The 19,962-nt window shown below is 27.0% G+C and overlaps 1 protein-coding gene across 1 annotated transcript; it reads left to right on the top strand.

Annotated features, from left to right (window-relative positions):
- Positions 1–1,049: 1,049 nt before the first annotated feature.
- LOC117174168 (nucleoporin GLE1-like) lies at positions 1,050–19,744 on the top strand. The gene is made up of 5 exons (XM_033363039.1): positions 1,050–1,374; positions 8,728–9,366; positions 12,318–13,172; positions 18,981–19,265; positions 19,373–19,744. The coding sequence occupies exons 1-5, from the start codon at positions 1,363–1,365 to the stop codon at positions 19,427–19,429; spliced, it is 1,848 nt and encodes a 615-aa protein (XP_033218930.1). The 5' UTR covers positions 1,050–1,362; the 3' UTR covers positions 19,430–19,744.
- Positions 19,745–19,962: the final 218 nt, after the last annotated feature.

Genomic DNA, 19,962 nt, shown 5'->3' with positions numbered 1-19,962 from the left:
ATATAGTGCTCCTAAGCTGTATAACTTTTTCTGATCAAACTTTTTAGACCTTAAATCAGGAATACTTAAGCTTTTGAGTATGTAAGTTTGAGAAACGCTGTGCTACATCATGACGCGAAATGATCTGATTTCGTTAGAAAAGCGTCTCTGCGCTGTCATGGTAACCAATATGGAGGTCACTTTACGAAACGCTGCTTGTGCGTTTTCGTACCCAGGGATGGATACGTATATTACATGGTTTTGGACATGTATATTACTACGTATATTACAACCTTAGTTTTCTACAAATATGTTTACATTTGATCACGTGATAGAATGGGCGGGATTTTCGAATTCTTCACTCTAAAAATACCCAATTGCATTATAGAAATAACTAATTTTCAGCAATTAATTCAGTATTTGTCATTATTTATCACATTCCTGAACAAATTATTTAAAAAATTATAATAATATACGCGTTTATTGTCCTTCATAATCCGCAACATTTTCGAGCATATGGAACACGAGTGTAAGTAATCGTTCGCGCTCGAAATTAATGCCCCCCCCCCCTGAAATGTTTTTTTTACACTTTTTCTTAACATTTTTACTCCTAAAATTGAAATTAAATCGATTGAACAGCTTTATAAAAGGTTATATCAATTATTCAAACCTGTAAAATTTAGCCCCGCCCAAGTAAATAACGTTCGCCATCTTTGATATGTATTATACATAGTTTTCTACCATTTTCTACGTATATTACGTCGTTTTTGTATTACCGTAGAAAACCTCGAGTGACATGTCACAACCAATCTCTGTTCGTACCACCAAGTTGCGGGACCATAGTTTTTTGCATCATGAAAAATAAGGTTTCGTCCCCATGCACTTGGTCAAATATCTCGACGAAGTGAAGCTAGCTAGCGATAAAGTAAAAATGTTTAGTATTACCGACTAAGCTAAGACTTTTTATTTATTTGGTTACTAAATAGTAAATATGATAAAAAAGTAGTCTTTAATTAGATATCTATCCTAAACAATTAAAATAGATTTACAAAAAATGATTAAAACTTTCATTATCTTTCTCATAAATTCTCACTACTCATAATCGGTAAATATGGGAATTTTGGGTAATTTTTTTCCTTACCTTCTTCAATTTTACTCCTGGAAAAGTTCTTGAAATTTCCTTGCATTCCTGATTAATCCGATTCAGGCAGCCATTTTTGTTTTGGAGTTTACTTTTCTCGCTTTTCTCTTTTCTTGTTGTCTTGTTTGGCTGTAAATGAATGGAGAGGCATCGTTTGTGTACACAATGTTTAAAGAATATTGACGTTTAGTGACTGGGCAAGAGCGGTATTAGTGAAAACAACTGACGATTGTTTCGAGAGCATGAAGCGTGCCGTAAGTATTCATTTTTTTATCTCCAAATGTCATTTAGTTTTTCTAAAATGCTTGGCGTCTTCGATATTTGTGGTTTTGAGGTTAGCTTTTTTCGAAAGCGAACAGTTTTTGTCTAAAATAACAAAATTGTTCCCAATCGAGTGAAACCCGTTATTTATAAAGGAAGGGAAATCAGGAAACAAAATTATCTGTTTTCGAGATTAGGATTTTCTAAATCAGAGAAAAGTTTATTTCGTACAATTCTATTCTCTTTCGTCCTTTTGTCGAAAGTAAAACTGGCGTTAGAATTTAATTTTCCGTCTTAGAAGTTTCTGAAACTCCGTAAATATCAGTTAGTAATTAAAAAATAAGGGAGTGTTTCTAAAAATGTAATGTTTTAATTTTGAATTCGTTTGAATAATTTATGAGCAAACGAACAAAATGTAAATCTATTTCTTTTTTAATTGAGATAATTATGTATATATTTCATTTGTCATCAACTCAAGTATCAAACTTGAATCGATTGCAAAAATGTATTCTTACCGTCTATGTCTAGCCACAACCAAAAATAAATTGAAAACCAATTGAATTTCCAATAAAAATGAACTTCCGATTTCATATGTAAACAGTGAAATCGTACATTTATGTCATGTATTAAAATGAAGAAGCAGTGAAATATGCCTTTACTGAATCAAGATAATAAATTTTTCACGTTCGATTCTTTTCCTTCTAGCCGAAAAAACAACTATGGAAGAATTTTTCTTGACCAAAAAAATTTTTGTGAGGAATTCTGTGAAAGTTGCCTGGAAAACCCTAATAAAACATGTTTTTCTTGATTTAATACAAAATTGTTTAAATGAGCATTGTAGATTTCTCTGAAATACATGTTTTTTTTGTTAAAACTCATTTTAATAATTTTTGAAAATAATAAAAAAAAAGCGTGAACAAAGTCTAAACAATTTTGTTGATATTTTTCAAAATCAGTGGGCATTTTTAATTTTACTTACTAATAGCTTCAATGATAAATCTAAGTCACGATTTTCAGTACATAAAAATCCTAATTTAGTAATTTTTGTTGTTGTTAAAAATGTCCCCAAAATTAATTTAAAGAAAAATCCACTCATTTTTTTCACCTCTGTGTTCGAAATTTTTTTGCAAATAAGTATGAAAGACTAGAATAATTTTGAGAGGAAAATATAAATTAAAAGTACGTAGGATGATCAAATACATAAAACACTGCGAAGAAATAATTTTACGTGAAACTTATTTTTATTCAAACAAATATTTAGCTTCAAAGCTTTAAGTTAAAAGGATTTTTTTTGATCGTAGAGATTATTTCATTTAAATATTTACAGGCCTCACAAACCAGTCCATATATTCCTTATTGTACCGTATGTTCACTTTTCATTCATATACATGAATTCATGAGTTAATCACTATTCATTTTAGGTCTGTGCCTATTTTTGAATTAACATACATTCTTTGAACTTTTTCAGACTATTTATAAAGGTTCCGAGAAATTTTTAATAGATTTCAATAATTTTAAGGAATATTTCACATTTTTTAAACTTCTAAGGCATTTTCAGAAGCTTTAAATTTGAATTATTTTAGTGAATTTTAAAAGATTTCAAGGATTTATAAAAATTAATTTCATTAATTTTCAGTGATTTCAAAGCTTTTGAAATATTATAGGATAATGAATTTTCTAGAATTTTTTAAAAGATTGCATGCTATTTTATAAGATTTCAATGATTTCAAGGAATTTTCCAAGATTTCAGAAAATATCACCAATAGAATATCATGGAACTTTATAATATTTTAGTGCACATTAAAGAATTTATTAATGAGAAGTGAGCTATTTTGTAGGGTTTTAAATATTTGGAGATATTTGCAATTCAACCTGAATTCTTTGGAATTATCTTGAATTTCTATAATTTTCTCATTTCTAGTTAATTCAATGGATTTATTTTTAAAAAGTTTTTATTGATTCTGCGGATCAATTGATACAATTATTAAAGGATTTGAAATATTTTAACTTATTTTTTGAAACTCCTTGGCATTTTCAAGAGATTAAAAAATTTCAGAGAAGTGTAAAGGATTTAAAATAATTTGGATTATTTTAAAAGATTACAAAGAAATTTCTTATTCATTTAAGAAATTGAATGGGATTAAAAAGGATTTGTTATACTTGAGGATACTGTAAAAAATTCTCAGGCGTTTTCAAGCGCTTTACAAAGTTTCAAGGGCTTCCAAAATATATCAAAGGATTCGCAATATTTTAGGAATTTAAATTTAATAATTTCCATAATTTTTTCACCAGACATGAGTGATTTCGTAGGATTTCGAAGATTTGAAGAGATTTTCAAATATTTTTTACAATTCATTTGTAATTCGCCCTAAATTCTTATTAATTTATTCTAAATTCGTTTAAATTCTTTTGAATTCTTCTAAATTCATTCAATTCTACTTAACTCAGTGAATTTTTAAAATTTTTTATTTAATTGATCCTGAAGTCTATTAACATCATATTAAATTCTTAGGCATTTCATCGTATTTTTAGAATTTCCTTGAATTTTTCTAAGCTTATTTCAAAATTACTCAATTCAATTAAGTCTTTTAAAATTGTTTTAAATTCATTTGATTGTTTTTTTAATTCACCTTGAATTTTTATGAATATCGTTGAATTCTTCTCTTTGATCTTAAATTCCTCTAAATTCATTCCAGTTTTACGGAAATCAATCGATTTTTTTCTCAACATTTTTCACAATTAATTTGAATTCTTTTGAATGTAAATTGAATTGTTTCGAAATCTTCGGAACTTATCCTGAATTTGTTACCCTTTGAGCGCGAAAAAGTACCCTTAAATAGGGACTATGAGGCCTGCATTTATCGTCCTAGGTCGAAAACAAAACAAACATTTGGATTAAAAAACTGAAAATGTCTAATTTGTTGTAAAAGTACTTCTTTTTTTTCGTTTTTGGTTGAAAATAAATTTCTACCACAGAAACTGAAAACAATATTTTAATTGAATTTTTTAATGCATTTTTTTTTTTAATTTGTAAAGCAAACAAAAACTACCCAGATTAGGCTATAAGGGTTAAAAACTGTGATACATACTACTCATAGAGTCCACTAGTAAGTACAGGAATACAGATGTATTTAATGGAAATCTGAAACTTTCATTAAAACAATTTGTCAATACAACCAATAATTTTGAAGTAAAGCAAGAAAAACCAATTTTTCTGATGTTTTCCGGGCGATTTTGACAGAATTCCTTCAATTTTCTTTATTTATTTTTTTTAAATCGGATTGCTTGTTAAGACTAAAGTAATAAAATAGGATCTCAGGGTCTTTTATTCCTTGAAATGTGTAATTTAAACTATGCCCTTAAGGGCATGTGATACTTACAGTTTCCCCGGCTTTTTTCCAACAAAAATGAAAATTTTCAAAAACTGAATTCGGAGATGCTATAAAATATCATAACGGACGTCCCCGGACTCTTTTTTTGAGGGATAATAAAAAAATTTATTGTGCTAAATAAACATTTTATGCATGTGTATTATTTTGAGGTTACGTCGTTTTTCATCTCTGCGTTTCCGATAATCTGGAAATTATTTATTAAATAAACTTTTTTGATTGCCTGCAAAAGGGGTTAGTTCCGGGAGATTAGTTACTATGTTTATTTGCAAGTCCAAAGTTTCCGGCCAAAAATATTGTGTAGTTTGGAAGTAACGCACAGGAGAATTGTAACATACATAACCTCCAAATGTACATACGTTGTTAGCAATATCAAAAAAAAATTTTGAAAAAAAAACACAAATTAAGTGTGCGGGGACATCCGTGAGCATGTTTTTTTATCATTTCCCAAATTGTTAAGACAAAATATTGATTATTCTAGAAAAAAAGCCGTCGGAACCAGCGGCGGATCCAGGCCTTGGTCTCGGAGGGGGCGATCGGGGCGTATAAGTCGAAAAAAGCAAAAAAAAAAAAAATTTCAAGTTATAAGTATAAAAACTTAGAGCTCGGGGGGGGGGGGGGGGGGGGGGGGGGGCGATCGCCCCCCTCTGGATCCGCCAGTGGTAGGAACCTAAAACTGGTAAAATCGACAATTTTCTAAGTATCACGTGCCCTTAATTGAGAGCCAGACTTATTATAATATTTAAATTTAAATATCATTTTGATCAATGGCTTGCAAGCTGCAATATATCCTTGAATATTTAAAAATTATGCCGGCTATTGTAAACTTTAGTTTCATTTAATCATTTTTGTAATGAAAACTCATTACCTGAGTATTAATTTGGAGAAAATTGACTGTGAAATATACGCCGTGAGCCATAATATAGTTGGACGAAACACACTTAAAACTGGCCAGTAGTCCAGGCAATAAATCTTCAGTTTCATAGCCGAAATTTTGAGCTTTAATAATAATTTTTATAATTCCATTTTTCATGGAAAAACTTAATTTCATTAACTTTATCATGTTTCATGCAAATAAATATATTTTCTATAAATGTTATTAATTCTTGTTATGATTTTTTGAATTAAATTTAAAATCAGAAGTATTAACGACGATTTTTAAACATCGTTTTATATCACATAAACTATGAGTTTTTACAAGAACGAGATTGTATAATTGTATGCCAGTGTAAAAGTAGATTAAATTTGTTGTAGATAATTGTTTTATGTTTATGTTTTTGCATTAAAAAATAATTTTAAATATAATTAGTAAAAGTTATGAAAACAGTTAATGACATTTATAGAAAATAAAATTCTTTGCAAAAAACATGGTAAAGTTTTTTAAAAATCCGATTTTTCTTTTTAAAAAACATACAAAAATGATTAATTCCATTGTTTTTTTAAGTTAATTGAAGGTAGTTAAATTTATCAAGGTATCTACCCTACCTAGAAAAGATGTAACTATCAGGGAATTTTTCTGTGCCTGGAAATGTCAAAACATTTTTTTAAAGTGAGGGAATTTTTTCGAGAGCGTATTTTTTTTTAATTTTGATATTAAATTGAATAACAATGATTCTTAATTTGTAAAAGTAGCTTTATATTAATGTATTCAACTATTTTGTTAAAAATTCGTTTTTTTGTTTGTTTGAAATCAATTTTTTAAACTAAAAATTCAAGTATCTGGTTGAAAATTAATGTATTTCGTTGAAAATGCATTCTTTTTGATTAAATTACATTTTTTTGTTACAAATTTTAATCTTTTATGGTTTAAATATCAACTGATAGATTTGTTTTTCAGAATTTGTCTTTTAAAAGAAGATTTCATTACATGGCTGAAAGCTACTATTTTTTTAAATGAATTTTTTGTTGAAAATTCATAATTTTATTTGAAAATTTATCTCTTAGGTTAAAAAATGAGTTATTTGGTTGAAATATCGCTTTCTCTTTAGCTGAAAATGATTTTTTTCACTGGAAATTAAACTATTCCATTTGCAATTTTAACTACTTTATTGAAAATTGGTCTTTTGTTTTTGTAGAAAATTATTATTTTTTTAAATTCTACTTAAAGACTCATAATTTTATTTGAAAATTCTTGTTTTTGATTAGAAATTCAACAATTTTAGTTGAAGATTCACTATTTTAGTTGAAAATTAATGATTTTGTTTGATAATGTAACTATTTATTTCTTTTTATAGGAAATTTGTTTAGTTTTTGTTGCAAATTACTTTTTTATACCGGAAAATGCAACATTCTAATTGAAAATGACATCTTTTTAGTTGAAAATTAATTTTTAACTTACATAAATTTGAAATATTCAATTGTTGGTTGAAAATTTATCTTTTTAATTTAAAATTCATGTATTTTCTAAAAAATTGTCTTTGGTAAATATTAATCTCATTTGTTGAAAATTCATCTTATTGGTTAAAAATCCATTATTCCAGTTAAAGATGGATAATTTCAGTTCAAAATTTATCCTTTCTTTAAAATTCAACTATTCCATTTCTTTTCTTCATATAATGATTTTGACCAGATAAAATGTATTAAATAATCATTGTTTTTTGCCTACTGGTCTAAATTCAATATTTTTTTAATATTGATTTTTATTTCTAAATTGTGAAAAAGTTGCTGTCAAATTCCACTGGGATCCGAACCCAGGTCTTTTAGATTGCCAGTCCGATGCTCTTATCGAGCAATTTTTTCATAATTTAGAAATCAAAATAATTATTCAAAACAATATGGATTTTAGACCAGTAGAATAAATATAAATATTCATCATTTTATTTGAAAATTCGTCTTTTTGGCCGAAAAGAAAAGTACTTGGTCCAAAATGGAACTCTTTTCTCAAAAATTTATATTTTGGTTAAAAACTCACTTATTCCAGAGAAAGATTCACCATTTAAGTTGGACATTCATTCGTTTAATTGAAAATTCAACTTTTTATTTGTAAATTTGGTCTTTTTTTTGTTCGAGATTCAAATTTTTGGTTGAAAATTCATATATTTCTTCGAAAAATCGTCTTTCTTAGAAATTTAATCTTCTTGCTTTAAGATTAATTGTCTTGTTTGAAAATTCATTTTTTTGCTCAAAAATTCAAGTATTGCAATAAAATATTTATGATTTTAATAATTAATTCATCTTTTCGATTGAAAATTAAAGTAGTTGGTTAAAAGTTAGATTAAATTTGTTTTAAAAATACCTAAACCTGTTTTTTTCGTGGTAAAATATTGTTTTGAACTGAAAATTTATCTATTCAATTTTTGTTTGAAAAGTGATACTTTTTAGTTGAAAGTTCAGCTATTTATTGAAAATTCAAATGTTTGAGTGTGAATTAATGGTTTGTTCTTCAAAAAATGATCGTTTTATTTAAAAATTCATCTGCCTTTTTGAAAATCCAAATTGCTAGTTAGGAATTTGAAGTATAAGTGAATCAAATAAAATTTTGTTTGTATTATTATTCAATTTCATGAACTCTAGAGACAAATTCAAGAAATGTTCCATTATGTTTAGTATTATTTAATTATTTAATTAATCTATCGTGCTAAAAAGTTAGAGAATATCTTGCAATATTAATTGAATTCCTAGAAACTAAAAAAAAAGAAATATTTATAATAAACTTGCGAAAAAATATACCTGGAAACCCCCTGGAATTGTCAGGGCATTCTTTCCAGTATTTAAGTAGACACCCTGTTTATAAACACATTTTAATACGTAAAAAATGATATAACAAAAAACTGTAGGCAGCAAGAATCGAACACGCAACCTTTTGGCTATGAACTCGAAGCGCTGCTGTCTCAGTTTTCATTACAAAAATTATGAACCGAAACCAAAATTGGAATTTGCCGGTCTCCCCTTGTTAGTTAAATAATATAAATAATAACCGAATTCAATTTGAATGTTGATTCGATTAAAATTGTGCAGACGACAGAGGAAAACGGAGACGCAAAAAGAACATACATAATGAAGCAGGAAGGCATGCCTTACGGATACGACACCTACGTTAGTTATGCCTCGACAACTTCCACTCCAACCACAGTAAATCAGCCTCTTCCAGGACAACCGCCCCTGCCTCCAATGCCACCACCTCCTGGGTCAGTTCCACCACCTCCTCATGTTTTCGTCCCTTCCCAGGTGACTCCAATTCAAGCCTGGCCTCACGCATCTCCTCATTGGCAATGGTTAACGCCGCAAGCCGCTGCTATACCTTCCCAACCCGCCACCAACTTCCAAAGAGACTTATCCCTTCGTGGCAATTTCGTCCGAAGAGAAAGATTCAACAACAACAACAACAATAGAAATAATGTCTACAACCAAAGAAATAACTTCCATAGAAATAAAAACAACAGGAGAACTCCACAGGGCCAGTTTGATCCAAATTATTTTGGATCTGCTCTGCAAGGTAATATCGCCCTGGATTGGCAGAGGAACAATTTCGCGGCAACGGGGAGCGATGGAATTATGGGACATATCCCGGTTAACATTCCTAATCAGATGAATCACTTGAATTCGACGATGGCGAGTCGCAGGACGGATGATGATTCTGATATTAAAGTCATCTCGGTTCGTATTTTTTAATTTTTTTCATACAAATTTGGTAGAAGAATTTAGGGATCACAGTCTTTTCCCATACTCTACTGCTTTTCTCTTTTATTTTTCAAATGACTCTTTTTCTCGAAAAACTTCCCTTTTTCAGGCTGGCCGCTGGACCCGGAATTTTATGAAACCGGGAAATTAGAGTGAATTTATTTTTTGACTGGGAATTTTACACATTAAACAAAAATCTGTCAATTTTAAATTTGTCAATTTAGAATAAGAACAAGTACTTAATATTTAAAAATATCTGACTGTTCATTTAAAATCAATAATTATACATTAAATATTGAAAACTGAAAAAAATTTAAACGTTACAATTTTAATTGTTCTATTTAAAAAAATATTAATTTGTCATTCAAATTCTTGAATTTTGATGTATAAATAACAATTTAACTCCTAGAAAAAATGCAAGTAAGTTGAAGAAATATTTAGAGGTTTTCAACAAATTAAAAATTTGAAATGATTTCAAATAATTTAAACGAAGTGTACGAGTACCTATAAAACCCGGCTATTAACCAAAATTCGATGAAAAAAGTGTATGACCTAATTTGAAACCAAATATAGATTTTGACAGATTTTGAACAAAAAATTTAGAAGCTTTTTAAGAATTTCGAAAAGTTTCAGAAGAATAGAAAATATTTCCTAAAAAAAAAAATGAAAATGAATTTATATTACGAAAAATTAATTTGAAGAGAATATTCAAAAAGATTGAGAAAGATTTGCAAAATGATTGAAAATGAATTTAGAAGATTTTAAGGAAATTTTTTCAGTTTGGCAGAATTTAAAAAAAAATTGTAGCAAAAGTTTGGCTAAAATTTAAATAATTTTAAAAGATGTTTAGAGGGTCTGAAAAACTAAAAAAATAATTTTAAATTTGAAAAAAAAATGTAAATGTTTCATGATGTTGAAATATAATTTGGAAGCATTCTACAGATTTTTTAACTGTTAGCACTCTATAATTGATAAAAGTTTTAAATACTTAATTTGGCAGTTTAATTGCATTTAATTCAAAATTTTCAGTTGAAAGTTTAATGTTTTAAATTTCATTGGCCGTGAAAAATGTTAGCGAACCGGGAAATGACCGGGAATTTTTTTCTTTTATTAAAATTGCCACCCTTTTTTTAAATATAGGATATTATGCACATTAGAGCTACAAGACCATTGTTGGTTTTACATCTTCAAAATTATTATATTCATATCTAGAATATGCTGCCGCGTGTAGTGAAAGAGTTTAATTGTTTTAAGTTACAGAATTGTCTATCAAAATTAATTTAACTTTGTTATATTTAAATTCAAAACGTTATTTATGAATTTTTATGTTTAAAATTAAATTTTTAGTTACACCTAGAATACTAGGAAAATAATATAGTCTATGAAAATAATAAATTGCCTCTGTATAATATTGAAGCACTTGAATCAATTAAAATAAATGATAAACTTATATAAAATAAAATAAAAGTTGAATATTCCATAATTTCAGTTGAAAATGCATCTCTTTGATTGAACATTTATTTTTTACTAAAAATTTAATTGTTTAATGTTTGGTTGAAGAATTATCTTTTTTAGTTTAAAATTCTCTTCTTTTGGTAGTAATTAATCTTTGTAGTAAAAAATTCAATTATTCTAGTTAAAGATTCATAATTTCAGTTTAAAATTAATCTTTTTCGTGGTTTAAGATTTAACTATTTCAGTTAAAAATTGACAATTTTATTTGAAAATTCATTACTTTGTTTGAAAATGTAACTATTTTTTTTAAAGTTACTTTTTTTGTTGTTGAAAGTTAGTTTTTTAACTAAAAATTTAACTTATTCCAATTAAAAATTCTATAGTTGTATTTGGATTTTCATCTTTTTGGTTAAATATTAATTTTTTTTACTCAAAATTGAATTGTTAAGTTTTGGTTGACAATTGATATTTGGTAGTGAAATTTTTTTTGGTTGAGAATCGACTATTTTAATTGAAGATTCATTCGTCTTACAGTAAAAAATTCTTATGTTTGGTTTTAAATTAATTTTTTAACTAAAAATGTTACTATTCTGTTTTTGGTTGAAAATTTGTCTTCTTGAATTAAAAATTCAACTATTTCGTTAAAAAATCATATATTTTATTGAAAATATTTATATTTTGATTGAATATTAGTCTTTTTATATGGAAATTGATTTTCTAGTTTAAAAATTAATTTTTTGTTGTTGAAAGTAAATGTTTTAGGTTTATAATTGAACTATTCCACTTGAGAGTCATAATTTCATTTGAAAATTGATGATTTGGTATAATGATTTGAAATAAAATCAATCCTTTCTTCGACCAACAATATTTATGAATTGTAAATCATAGATTTTTCTTTATATCTTACGTTGAGACTTAAAAATAACATTTTTCATCGTTTTTAAAAATTGACTGAAAGACAAAAAAAATTTGACTGAAAAATTTTAAACATTACATCGTTCTTCATATTATTGATTAAGAAAGGAGTTTTAATAAAACAAATTCTGAGTTCGAAAAAATGTTTGTTGACTCTATTTTATTTTAATTCTTGTGGACCGTAAGACATAAAGAAAAATCTATGATTTAAAATTTATTGAACTCTTTGGTTGAAAATCGAACTATTTTGTAGAAAATCCGGGTTTTTTTTTTTTTAATTTTTTCAACTAAAAGTTTAAGTATTCCGTTTTTTGTAAACAATTATATTTTCTAGTGGAAAATTTAAGTATTTGTTTAAAAATTCATTTATTCTGCAAATGTTTGCATTTTGCGGTCAATATGAACATGTTACTTTTGGTTGACCGTGAAAATTAAAAAACTGGATTGGGGAATGACGGGGAATTTGAAATCGTCCGCCGAATCGCCAGCCTGCTTCGGTTAAAAGTTCCAGCTTCAGACCAAAATTTTAATTGAAAATGTCTGATAAACAATTCTAGGAAGACGTGATGGTGAAGAAGAATAAGCAACGGAAACCAATGTCGCAAAGTTATCCCAGTCGTCCCTGGAATCGCGAAGACGCGGAACGAGCTTTAACAATCGAAAGCGAGTACAACAAAACAGTCAAGGCCCAAAGTTTAATAATAAAATTCCCAGATCCCGATCTAAACAAAGACATAGTTCGGGAATTCCACGCCGGCATTCAAAATATCCACTTTCAGAGTCCAAGTGGTCCGCGGTATTGTTTCATTCAAATGGCGGACAACGTCAACATCGACGAGGCGATCAAAGATTTGGAGAAAGTGGCGTTTGGGGTCGGTCATCTAAAAGTCGAAAGAAAATCCCTCCGAGATGACGATAATCCCATGCCCGAGGAAATCGATCCTTACACTCTTTATATTGGCAATTTGCCGGAATCGGTTAATGTCAACGAAGTGAAGAGTAAATTTCCCACGGCTGCGAGAGTCGATGTGGGCTATGCGCAAAAAATGAGGAACACGAGATACGCTTTTATTCGCTACAATAGTGTCGACGAGTCGATAACGGCTTATAAACAAGCGCACGATTTAATGTGGGACACGAGGAGCATAATTGTGAGATTTCGAAGACAGAGAGGAAACACTTGTCTGCCAGGGGAGCAGAAGAATGTGAAGAAGGTGAAAGAGGAAGCCGTGAAATTGGACGAGAGCTTGGCGAAGGAGACGACACGAGATAAGCAAGAGGCTAATAGTCATTTACAAAGTGAGGCTGAGAATGAGAGGGATCCTAGGTTAAAAAAAACTGTGTCGATAGTCTCGAGTCCACCTTCCTCGGATCCAAGTTTAATATCGCCGGAAAAAAATGCTCAAAATGGGGTAAGAATTTATAACAACAAATTTAAGAAACTAGAACATTATTAATATTATCCTTTCTTTAGAGAAAAATGTTGTATATGATTTACAGAAGTTCCTCTAATTATAGCGAAAAAATTCCAGTAAATTTAATATGAATCACGTTTTTTTTTTTAATTTAAATGCAAAATAATAAAAAATTAGCATCTTAGTTTTCCCATTTATAAAATGTGTCTCGCCGACTGTGCCATAATCTGATACCATACTTTCAAACGTTTCTTTTATATTTACAGAACATAAAAAAAACAGACATTTTCATATTATTTTTGGAAAAATGATGTTCCAATATTTAAATTTGATTCGAATTTTCTTACATATTTACGGTGGCCGCTAGACCGGGAAGCCGGAAATTTGACTAATAAAAAAAAAACATCTCTCAAAGTTTGATTTCAACCGATTTTTAAATAATCGTTTGGATTGTTATCTTTATCAATTTGAAATCGACAATTTTGGATTTTAAAAAACTTGTTAGTTGATGAAACAGTGTGTCTAGTGACCTTGAAAACCTGGAATTCTCCTTGAATTTGATCACGAAAACCTTGAATTAAAATTGTTTTCTTCTTCTTTTAAAACAGTAATTTTATCGAATTATGAAAGAAATATCTCGTCTAGAAAAAATCCTGCTGCTGAAAATTTTTGTATTCTTCAAGATATAATGTATCTTTTGTTTATTACAGAATAAACAAAGATATTTCAAGGCACTTTTTGTTGAGGTTTTCAGCTTAAAAATTTTTAAAATTATTAGTTTAAAATTTCAATGTTAATTCAGTTTCAAAATTAGAATAAGCTATGGCCATACAACGGATTTTTTGAGGGGTTGACCACTCGGTTTTTAAGTTTACAATCGATTTGAAAAGATTACAAAATATTTCTAAAGATTTCAAAATATTTCAAAATATTTAAAATATCTTTAACATTTCATAAAGATTTCACGGATTTTAACGATTTACAAAAGGCGCACACGCCATATTTCAATCGAGATTTCACAGCAATTTGATAAACATTATAAAACTTTCAAGATTTAAAGGATTTCAAACATTCAAAAAAGGCGTGTACACTAGATTAAAAAGTTTTCACAAAAATTCCCCAAAAATTTCGAAAATTTAACAAAGATTTTAAAACTTTCAAAAGATTTTAAAGATTTCCAAATATTTCAAAGATTTTAAATAACTTGAAAATATTTTTAGGAGGTGTCAAAAGATTTCAAAATAGTTTCAAAGATTTCATAAAACATTCATAAAGATGTCAAAATAATACGAGAATTTCAAAGATTTCAACAAGGGTTCAGTATACAAGATTGCAAGGATTTCCAAACAAATTTAAAGATTTTAAACGATTTAAAAATGTGTAAAAATATTTTAAACGATTACTAAAGATTTCCGAAACATTTCTCAAATATTTTAAAGAATTCTTAAAGATTTCAAAACATTTCAAGAATTTCAAAGATTTCAACAACGGCACATTACACCAGATTTCAAAAATTTCAACATTTAAAAGATTTTTAATTATTTCAAAAAGTTTCAACAAATTTGAGAACATTTGAAAAAATTTTAATAATTGCAAACGAACAAAAAAGATTTCGCGAACAACGATTAAAGAAACATTTCAAATGAATGTGGCCTTTTTCAAATTATGATCCCGACTGTTTTTCCTAAGTTTATCACATTTCTGAAAAAAACATCAAATTTCAGAACCAAAATTAAAAATATGCCTTTTTTTAGAATTATTCACAACTTACAATTTTAATAAAAATCGTTTTAATTTTAAACAACTTTAGTTAGCTACATTTTACATTTAGTAAGCGAAACTAAATTTTTTGTTTTGAAGCAAGTACACGTCTGCAAATTTTAAACTTATAATTTTTCAAAAGAAAAATAGATTATTCTCGAACTGAATTAAACACATACAAGCAAATTAATTTTGGACCATAGCAATCTTGTCCTGCATTTTTTTTTCAAATTTTCAATATAATATCTTAAAAGTGTCCGATTTTTAGTTGAAGTTTAAAAAAAGAATTATTTATAATTGAGAAATATTCGACAGGAAAATTTCAAGAATTAAATAACAATTCTAAATAAAGTTTTAAAAATGTATAGATTTGAAATTAAAAAGTTAAACATTGTGTTTTATAAAATCTTTTCTTTGCATAAGTTTTAATTGGACAATTTTAAAGTGTTAAAAATTAAAAAATTTCCTAATATCTCAGTTCTTTGTAATAAAAATTTTGTTCAATTTTAATTGAAATTCGGATCTATTTAATTTGCAACGTTCCGTAGTAGAAACTTTTTAATTTTTAATGTTTCCTACTTAAAATTACTTCATTCGAATATTTTTGTAGAATAATTAAATTTAAAAAAAAATTTTTTAGAGTAGAATTTTACAAATTTTTAGAACAAAAAATCTGTTCACGTTCGATTTTAACAGTTTAAAAAAATATTTGCTTCAATTGTTATATAAGTTTCAATTATGATATGATTCAGTTTATAATGCGTAATCGACAACTTAGAATAACAAAAGTTTTCGGCTGATCAACTGGGAATTTAAGTTATAATGATTTAATAAATTTAAACTTCAAAATAATAAATTCATAATTATCATATATGTATTATTAATTAATTATTATATTCAAATTTATTAAATTTCAGATATTTCTTCAGTCTAAAATTTTATAATTTGAAATTTCTTATTAAGAGAAATACCAATTGCTTAATATTTAGAAATGTTTGACTGTTCATTTAAAATCAATACTTGAAAAAAAATTTGTTTAATGAACTTTCCAATTTTAATTGTTCTATTTGAAAATTTTTAATTTGTAAGTATAAGTGTTGAATATTGTTGTTTAAATAAATATTTAACCCCTATTATTCCTCGAAAATATTCGAATAAACTGAAGAGATATTTCGAAGTTCTGAAAAGACACGAAATCAATGTTAAGTTTGAAATAATTTCAATTAATTTAAACGCAGTGTCTACGTATACCGACAAAATCCGACTATAATTACCATAATTTTGGGGCAAACAGTCCAAGATGGCCTAATTTAAAACAAAATATAGATTTTTGTAGATTTCAAACAAAAAAATGAGAAGTTTTGCAAGAATTGTAAAAGGCTTAAAAAGAATCAAAAACAATTTCTTGCTTCATAGGAAAAATGAGTATGTTTTTTTTTTTATTTAAAAAATTATTCCAAACTTGTAAACAATGAATTTGGAATATTTTAAGGAAGCATATTAAATTTTTCACGATTTTTAAACAAATTTAGGAAAAAATCAAATAATTAGAAAGAAATTTTAGGAGTTCTGAAAAAATTTAAAAAGGAATTTTTTAATTTGAAACAATCTAAAACAACATTAAGATTTTTCAAGATTTTGAAGTAAAATTTTGGAATCTCTTCAAGAATTTTTAAACTATTTTAAATGAAAATAATTGAACCTTTAATGTAGGAAGTGGTCAGTTTCTGGAAAAATGTAATCGTTCAATTTTTTAATTTTTCGAGTTAAAAATTGCTTCAAATGATTTGCAGCTCAGTTTTTATTCAAATGAAAACATTTTTGGATTTAGAGTAAAAAATTTTTTATTTGATTGACTGAAAAATGTTGCGAACCGGGATGACGAGGATTTTTTTCTTTTATGAAAATGGCCACGCTGTTTTTCCACTTTAAAGGGTGAAAATGCTTGAAAGTTTTAGAATTTGAAGTTAACATTTTTGTAATTAAATGGTTAAAAATGGTCAACTTAAAAATTGAATAATTTCAGGTTCAAACTTAAAGAATTGAATATAAATGTTGGCAGTTATTATGGAAATTATTGGAAATTTTGAATGGAAATAATCTAAATTGAAAGGGTTTGAATTTAAATACTTGAAAACGGTAGAATTTTCGTTGCAAGTATCCTGAAGTATGAAATATATATTTTTTATAATATTAAAGATTTCAAATTTTTTAATTTCTCTGTTGAGGATTTTCTCACTTTAAAATTTAATAATTTTGGATCGAATTATTCAAATATTTAAGAAGTTTTAAAAGCAATAATTTCAAATTGAACCATTTTAAGTCTAAAGGATTTAAAAATTCTGTTAAATATTTAATAGGCCGCGATCTATTCGAGTTCGAGTTTTGTGAAAATTCAAATTTAATATATAAAACATAGTTTTTTCATACAAATTATTGATTAAAGTTTATAGTTACTTCGCAAAATAGAGTCAAAGTCTACAAAAGTTTTCTAATTTTCATAGCGAAAACTAGAAAAAAATGTATTTTTATATTAAAGAACCAACTGTGTTGAAGAAAAATCTTTTTTTTTTTGCTGAATTCAACAGTTTTTGATTAAAATCTTATCAGTTGAAGTATCTTCTTTTGCTTGAAATTATAACTATTTTGTTGAAAATTTGTCTTTTATTTGTTCATGCTTTAGTTTTGGTTAAACACTGTTCTTTTTTATTTAAAAAATTACATGATTTGTTAAAAATTTGTTCATTTTGGTGTAATTCAACGGCTTTTAATTAAAAATATTGTTTGATTGAAATATCAACTAAAACTTTTTACTTTGTTGAAGATTCATCTGTTTGGTTGAAACTAAAATAAAACGTTTTTTTGAAATTCAGTTTTTTTTGTTACAAATTAATGAACTTAAAATGTAACCGTTAATTTAATTTCTTTGGTTAAAAATGTAGATAGACTTTTTGGTATAAAATTAATATTCGTGTTTTCAAATTTTTTTAGTTGCATGAGAATTTATTATTTTTGGTTGCAAATGTTAATGTTAATTAATATTTAGTTGCAGATTTATTTATTGCGATGAAAATTTAACGATTTTATTTATATTATAGCTTTTTTCTTGTTAGAAATTAATCTTTGAAATTAAAATTAATTATTTTACTCAGATTTCGTCTTTTCTGTTTAAATTCAACTGCTTTTTATTTAATATTAAAATATTCAATTTTTTGTTGGAAATTCATCTTTTTTGTTTTAAAGTTAAAAAGTCTTTTTTTGGTTGAAGATTCATTACTTTAGTTAAAAATTCATCTCATGCCCGAATTCAATTATTCAATTGAAAATTTTGCTGTTTTTTATTTAAAATTAATTTTTTAATAGAAAATTTAAGTTTAAAATTCCCCCTTTTTATTGCAAATTGTACTACATTTTTGAAAATTCAATTTGTTTATCTAAAAATTTCTCTATTCCATTTTAGGTTGAAAATGTATTTTTTTTATTCCAAAATTTTAAAATTTTGTTGAAAATTCGTTATCTTTTAGTATAAAATTGATTTCTTTCAATTAGAACTTCAAATATTTAGTTGACAATTTATGTATTTTGTTGAAAATTTGTCTTTATTCCCCCTTTGGTTGAAAATTGAACTATTTCATTTTTGGTTAAAAATTTATCCGTATTTGTTGAAAATTCTACTATTTGGTAAAAAAAAAAGAAATAGAGAATGTTATCAAAACAAGTCTTGAATTTTTTCAGTGGACAATAATGTTATGTTTGTAAAATTCAGAACTACACAAGAAAAAGCGACCAGTAATTAAAATATTTAATTTTTCATCTTCAAACTGAATACCTTACTTTTTTACTCTATTTTACAAATAAACTCTAGACTTTTATTAATATTTTATAAATAAAAAGCTATTTTTCATTTATTAAATTTCCGCAGAACTCTGGGTTAAATAGATTGCGCACTCTGGCGAGTGATAAACTCTCACATTGTAATCCAAAGTGATACAAATTTTATTTTCGAAATTTCTCATTGAACAATATTTTTAATATATTTTTTAGATACCCGAGTCGGATGCGATAATAGCGACAACAATTGCTTCGGCAAATTCTGCAGAAAAGGACGATCTCTTACTTACGGAAATTAAAGAAGAGCCTCAGGATTATGAAGAATTAAATATGCAAATAGATGACGACGACGATGATGACGATGACGATGACGAAGAAGAGGACATCGAGGAAGAGCACGAAGAAGAGGAAGAACTAGAAGATGAGGATGACGATGATGAAGAGATTGACGAGACTGTAGCGAGCAAAAGGATAGAAGAAACTGATGTTGCATCGGATGTAAGTTTTTCAATCACTTCTACGAAATCCTCGAACAATTATTTTTAAATTTTCAATTTAATTTATACTGATCATTGAAATGTATAATTAACAATTATTGTTTTCAGCACCTGGACAGGATGTTCAGTGATCTCGAGAACATTGCAGGAGATATTTCTTTATGAATTCCATGGGTGGAAATCTGATTTTAAAAGACTTCTCATTAGTTATAAGCTGTAAATATTATTTTGTAAGAATGTACAATTTTTAGCATTTTAGCCAAAGTTCTCTATTTTAATTGTGAACTCGTCGATCAGTGTATCTATATTTTTGAGCATGATATCTGTGCTGTCTCAACATTTCTATGTGTTCAATTTTACCTGAGCAGTTTTGCGTTTTTGCAATTATTCTACAATTCTGTATATCATTACAGATTATTAATTGAAGGGTCAGTTTATTTTGAGTAGCTTTTCTGGCCCAGAATGCAATTTCTTTAATATTTATGTAGAAGAATAAACAAATTTTCTTATATTTTTTACTTTCATTGATATCCGCTTTTTGTCACGCTCACATGGTACTTTTTTAGCGCTCAAAGGGTAAACACAATTTAGGATAAATTTAAAAGAATTTGATTGATTTCCGTAAAATCAGAATGAGTTGAGAGGAATTTAAGGGAAACGAGAAGAATACGATGAAGTTCATGAAAAGTCAAGGTGAA

This window comes from Belonocnema kinseyi, chromosome 1, assembly GCF_010883055.1.
Source record: "Belonocnema kinseyi isolate 2016_QV_RU_SX_M_011 chromosome 1, B_treatae_v1, whole genome shotgun sequence".
Taxonomy (NCBI): Eukaryota; Metazoa; Arthropoda; class Insecta; order Hymenoptera; family Cynipidae; genus Belonocnema; species Belonocnema kinseyi.
The sequence above is the reverse complement of the archived record's forward strand: the minus strand, read 5'-3'. Positions and strand labels throughout refer to the sequence as shown.

Excerpts from the sequence above, each read along its gene's own strand:
- LOC117174168 (XM_033363039.1), top strand. Across the intron at positions 9,367-12,317 it reads CTGATATTAAAGTCATCTCG|GAAGACGTGATGGTGAAGAA; the intron begins GTTCGTATTTTT and ends AAACAATTCTAG. Across the intron at positions 19,266-19,372 it reads AAACTGATGTTGCATCGGAT|CACCTGGACAGGATGTTCAG; the intron begins GTAAGTTTTTCA and ends TATTGTTTTCAG.